Genomic DNA, 6,524 nt, shown 5'->3' with positions numbered 1-6,524 from the left:
TCTGGGCGCCACCACCACGCAAGGAGCTGAAGCGAGCACCGCCGCTTCGGGAGGTTCTGCAGCATGCGCCGCCATCTATGGAGAAACTGCAGTGGGCACCATTGCTTTGGGGAACACAGCAGCGAGCACCACTAACTCAGGAGATTCTGCAGCTTTAGCCGCCACCTCTGGAGACCTAATAGTGGGCGCCGCCGCCTCTGGGAGTTCTGTGGTGGTGTATGCAGCCCAAACACACCAAAAAGCGATCCCCATCAAGGGCGAAGAAACTACAGTGGACACCATGGCCTCTGGGAGCACAGCAGTGGACACCGCTACCTCGGGAGGTTCTGCAGCATAAGCCGCCACCTCTGGAGATGTTGTAGCCGGTGCCGCTGCCTCTAGCAAATCGGCGGTGGAGTACGTGGCCCAGATACACCATAAAGCAACCCCCCATATGGGAAGTGCTGCAGACAGGGGAATGAGTTCATGAATAGAAGGGTTAGCGTGAGTGGGTTTGGGGATACCAGCTGTGCGTGCAGACACCAGCGGTGCATCCCTCACACTAGATACCAGACTGGGATACCGAAAGACTGACCTTGAAGATCTGGGTGCAACAGACAGGACATGACAAGACTCCTGACGATTAGCTGTGTCCTGATGAGACTCTGGATGATCAGCTGTGACGTGACTCTAGATGATCAGCTGTGATGTGACGTGACTCTGGCGGCGTCATGTTTCTCCGCAACACCCACCGTGAACACGGAGTCGACACACAGCAGAGCAAAATCAAAAAAATAGCTTAGAGAAGAACGGGGACCCTCATGGATTAATCGTGACCTTAAGGGTTTATTTACTCCATCACAAAAAAAATCTATTAGCACACAGTGTGGCAAATCAGAATGGCACGCAATGTCCAGATACTCTTGAATATAGCCTTCAAGTGGGCGTGTACCCTGCTTTAAGGCTAATAAAAGATTTGCAGTGTCCATACCTGGCCAATGTCCACATGAAAAGCTGCTGGATCCTCATGTGGCCGAGTATTCTGTTACGGGCCAAACAAGACGTGAGACGTACGGATCCATTTGCAAACTTTATTAAGGGCGTGGTCAAAACAGGCAAGGGTCAGGCAATGGCAAACAGGTATATAGAAGACAAAACAAGAGCAGTCCAGTAAACAAGCGAGGGTCAGTCGACGGGCGAACGTAATCCAACAGGGGCGAGACTAGAGGGATAATCCAGGTACAAAGCAAAGGTCCAGGCAGGGGCAAACAGTATCCGAACAGGCGGATCCATATGCAAGCTTTTATTAAGAGACGTGGTTTTAACAGGCATGGGTCAGACAATGGCAAACAGGTATATCGAAGGCAAGGCAAGAGATAAATCCAGGTAGAAGGCAAAGGTCCAGGCAGGGGCAAACAGAGTCAGAAACAGCAAGCAAAGGGTTAATCCAAGATACGTGGCGTGAATCAGAGACCAGGAAAACAGACAAGGTAAGACTAAGACTAGACTAAGAAAACTATGAAAACTTAAACAGGCTCGGTAAGGTAGCTATCCGTTAAACAGGGATAAACGCATAACAATACACGAGACTAAAACAGAAAACACGGAATGGCTCGGTAAGGCAGCTAACACTTGGGGAGTGAAAAGTGCAGAACAATACTCTGCGACTAGAGCAGGATCAGGGTAGGTGTTATATAGTGTGTGTAATGGCATTCAGGTGAGCGTGTAATTGGTTTCAGGTGTGAGTGTAATCAGTGCAATGGAACATGGGAAATGTAGTCCATGTGTAACAGTCTGTGTGGTGCGAGAGTCAATATCATGGAAGGGCGACCTCTGGTGGCAAGTGGATGGAAATTCATGGATCGGATTCGTGACACATACATAGCATGTTGGCATGCCTTCTGTAATGTCTTGGTTCTGTCTATTTGTGGTTGTACTAAACATTGTTGTTATTTACTCTTGAGTGGTAGAGCTTTTTTTTTTATATCTAATGCAGATAATGAGAGGGAAGGTGGCTGATATATTGCTAATATATACACCACTGTTCAATCGTTTGGGGATGGTAAATGTTTAGTTGTTTTTAAAAGGTGTATCTTATGCCCACCAAGGCTTTATTTATTTGATAAAAAAATACAGCTAAAACAGTAAAAAGGTATTACAATTAAAATAATTGTTTCCTATTTGAATATTTCTTAAAATGATATTTATTCCTGTGATGCAAAGCTGAATTTTTCAGCAGTCATTACTCCAGTCTTCAGTGTCACAAGATCCTTCACAAATCATTCTAATATGCGGATTTGTTGTTCAAGTAACATTTATTATTATTATCAGTTGAAAATGTTGTTTGTTGAAAACCATGCTTCATTTTAGAGCATTCTTTGATGAATATGAAGTTTAGAAAAAAAACAGCAATTATTTAAAAATTTAAAATTTGTGTAAAAAAGTATTTCCCATCACTTTTGATCAATTTAATAATCTTTCTGAATAAAAATGTTAATTTCTTTAAATTTTAAAATTTTAACTGTAATAATGTAATGCTTATAAAGCACAGTGTATGTATTAATCTCTGGTTTAGAAATAATACACACCCATGCAACACACTTGTTTCAACAAAACTGACACCTATATGTTTTTTCTTGATCAAATTTTGAAAGTAATACAGATAACTTCCTCAGCTAAAACTAGACACAGTGTTGAATATGTAAATTGCCAATTTTGTGTTGCTCTCACAGCAAAGGTGTCTTTGAACCATGCATTAGTTCTGTGGAGTAACACACTCTTTACTGGAGGCAGTATAAGGTCATCACATACTGAATATTCTCTCTCATTATTCTTCAGTAGAAAGCTAAACCTTTTTTAATCTAAGCTTTTTTGAGTTACTGAGATAGGGACTCTTTCTGGTACCAGTTTATGACTATATATTTTTTGCCAGCATCTCTCCATCTATACTTCATTCAGATCTGTGTGATTCATTGTGTATAGTTCCCTTCAAGATAATATGGAATAGTTTTTAAGGAGTCAGTGTTTGTTTCAGACCATTATGTAAATTAAATCGGCCTGAATGTGACTTGTGAAGCCTAATGGATGGCTAGTGGTGCAGAAATAGGATTTGTTTTTTCTTCACAGGAGCATACTATTAAATGACAGTCTGGTTGTTAGAAACCATATTAGAGTCTTACTTAGACTTAGAGTTTGTTTGATCTCATGCCATTTTGTCTGCTGCACATGCCGACCACCACATAGAAATATAAACAATGATATCCTGATAAACAGTCAAACACAGCGGGACTCAAAAAAAGGCAGCTTGACAGCTCAGTAAGGGTCTCTAGTGAGCTGTGTTTCTAGACTGCTATTTCTGAGACAGCAGTCTTTGTAATATATTTGAAAATATTAATTCCTCATTGTACATTTTAAGAAAAATTCAAAGCAAGCTCTATCATCTGTTACACACTGTCTAAACAGAAAATTAGTTTGATTTGCCCGGCCCCTCCATTTGTAAGAATATGTGGATACTAATGCACTTATAATGCACGCCTATTGAGCAAGCTGTGGTTTAAACCAGAAATGCAAAGTTCATCATTTTGTTCAAAATTCAGTTCGTTTGCACATTTCTATATGAATAAACTGTATGTGTTACCAATGAAATTTCTGTTTGTGGAATTTGCTACATGTAAATTTAACAGTAACACTTTATTTTGCATTGTCCTTGCTACACGTTACATGTAGTAGTAACATTAAATTAAGCATAAATATAAGCAACTAACCCATAAACCAAACCCTAACCCTACAGTAAGTACATGTTGTTAATTAATATTACGTGGTACTTATTAGTGTAATTACATTGTAACAAAATAAACTATAACCAAGTTAACTTAGTTCAGACAGGACCACTTTGGCAAGTTACTTTGAGTTTATTGAAACACAAGTTATCTTTGGTGGTATGCTTCCTTAAGAGGTACTTGCTCCATAATTTATTGAACATACAAGAGCTGTAGCATTAACCCCCGGAACCATCAGCTTGAGCGCTATACAGACGATTACGACACATTAGTAAATGTCTTTAAAAGCGAAACAGTGGTAACATGTAGACGTGGCAGTGAATCCCGGGACTAATATACTGTAGCTTGGCTATGAGGATGAGTGTCTCTCAGCAGTGAGGTCCATGACAGCTAGGACTTGAAGCCTTGGTAATCTGAAACAAAAAGAAGACGACAGCCAGAAGGAGCACAGTAATATGCTTGATACTTATAGTGGGGAGGGAGGGAGGGTTGCGAGCAGTTTGAGCATACTTTCCAAGCAGTTTCCATGCCACGTACAGTATATATATCTCTGGTCTAAGAGGAGAATGGTAGTGGTTGGAGCGATTTGTCAGCTGACCGCAGCACTATGCCTACATGGCCTGACTGAACTAACACTGCGTTTGATTTAAGCTTTAGTTAGATGTATAGTTACGTCCCTTTCTATGTATTCTTGTGCATATTGTGTGAAAGCTACAGGGTTTACTACTGTAGGTTTTTTGTGACAGAAGTTGAAAAAGTTGTTAAATTTGCAAAGACAAGGTTAGTAGAAATGTTAGTGAACACATTTGGCATGGTTCAATGTCTTGCCACCTTGACTTGTCACTTCCATTAATGTAAACGCTAATATATTAGTAATTTTAGCATTAGTATAATAGTAACAACAGAACACTGATAATATAAAGTACATACATACTTTCCAATAATATCAAGTTAACTATAAATGTATTCTTGTTTTTCCCATATGACGACAAACTATCTGTGTTATGTAAATTGTCTGAAAAAAAGAATATGTTCTTGTCAGGCAGGTTCATTCATTAATAGCATTTAACTTTACTTTAGTAACTAAGCAACCATGTCCTTAACTTCATTAACTTATGAATAACAAACCCATTCTTCATTGTACACAGTGGTCACTGGTTTGCAGACATGACTACTTTTTATCAGTACAGTTTCCAAACAGTTACAACGTTGAATACATTTAAACTACACTCTGACATTACACTGGAGACTTGTGAGGACACACAGGGACAAGGACATAGTGATAAAAATGTAATAAGCAATTATATTAAGTTAAGATATTAAGCTAAACCTAAATTCTAGTTTTACTAGAATAACTCAACCACTACTCCTGCCCTATTTTTTTTTTTTTGTCACAGATTGAATTGCCAGCTTTTGATCCAATGTGAAATATGGCTGAAAGCCAGTCCAGCAGTGTCTTCTCATCCTCTCTCTGTCTGATTTGCTCTTATGCCACAGCTTTGGGATTCAGCATGATGGGAACGGCAATGACTGCGAGCCCATTGGGAAAAGACCTTTCGTCATGTCTCCACAGCTCCTGTACGGAACTTCTCCACCCAACTGGTCACGCTGCAGCCGTGAATACATCACCCGCTTTCTCGAGTGAATCCCCCCCTTTCTCGGGTGAGTAAAAAACCTTTTTTTTTTTTTTTTTTTTTACTTGTCACTGATTTTTCCCCTTTTTTTCAAAGTAGAGAGATGACAGGAAATGCTGTAGAGCAGGGGTGTCCAACCCTGCTCCTGGAGGGCCAACATTCTGCAGAGTTTAGTTCCAACCAGCTCCAACACACTTGCCTGGAAGTTTCTGGTCAGTCCGAAGACCTTGATTAGCTGTTTCAGTTGTCTTTAATTAGGGTTTGAGCTAAACTCTGCAGGACGGTGGCCCTCTAGGAGCAGGTTTGGACACCCTTGGTATAGAGAACATTTTAAAATACAAAAAAATAAATAAAATAAAATCACAAAAAGTTGTGGAATTATTTGGAAGTTCTGTTGTTTGTATTTTTGTAGTTATGCTTGAGTAAAGCTAGAAATTGCTCTTTGTGAGTGCAATCTCTTTCTCTCTCTACTGTATATATATATATATATATATATATATATCCGGCTTTCAAAAATAAAGAATTATCGGTTATACGTATCGGCCAAAATTTTCATATCGGTGCATCCCTAATATATATATATATATATATATATTATAGAGAAGAAGAAGAGAAGAACTTGCCCAAAATCTGATTCAAACTTGAGTTGCCTACATGAATAGCATAGCTCGATATATCAGAGCACATGTGCTAACTGTTAGGCCACATCTCTCATTTATCAGCTCTGTTTTGTTTTTTTTAATAATATTTTTGTTACCATGAAAGCCTTATTTCATATTTGGTTATTTTTTTATAATATTTTTGTTACAGTGAAAGCTTTATTTCATATTTGGATATTTTTTAATAATATTTTTGTTACCATGAAAGCCTTATTCATATTTGGTTATTTTAACTAAGTTGTGGAATGAATAACTTTTGCATAAAATGGACTGATGGCCAATTTTGCCTGAATGCACAAATTGGTGTAATCTTTGTACTCTGTCATTTTTACGCTTAAGGGAGGTTAATGGAGTTCATTTGAAAGCTTCTTGGCAGCAACTGCCACTGGATGCTTTATCAGTCTTTTACCCTCTCAACAAGCTGGCTCTGTCCTTCTTGACCTTTGCTTGTGTGTGTTGCCAAATGCAATGTG

General features: G+C 39.1%; 1 protein-coding gene across 1 annotated transcript in view; it reads left to right on the top strand.

The window, feature by feature from the left end:
- adamts7 (a disintegrin-like and metallopeptidase (reprolysin type) with thrombospondin type 1 motif, 7) overlaps positions 1–6,524 on the top strand; it is a 73,332-nt gene that overhangs the window by 12,350 nt on the left and 54,458 nt on the right. The window contains exon 8 of the mRNA XM_016484012.1: positions 5,256–5,399. Coding sequence (XP_016339498.1) covers positions 5,256–5,399 — 144 coding nt within the window. The remainder of the gene's footprint in view (positions 1–5,255; positions 5,400–6,524) is intronic.

Source organism: Sinocyclocheilus anshuiensis, unplaced genomic scaffold, assembly GCF_001515605.1.
Source record: "Sinocyclocheilus anshuiensis isolate Anshui unplaced genomic scaffold, SAMN03320099.WGS_v1.1 scaffold773, whole genome shotgun sequence".
In the NCBI taxonomy this organism is placed as follows: Eukaryota; Metazoa; Chordata; class Actinopteri; order Cypriniformes; family Cyprinidae; genus Sinocyclocheilus; species Sinocyclocheilus anshuiensis.
This window is presented reverse-complemented; position numbering and strand designations above follow the sequence as displayed.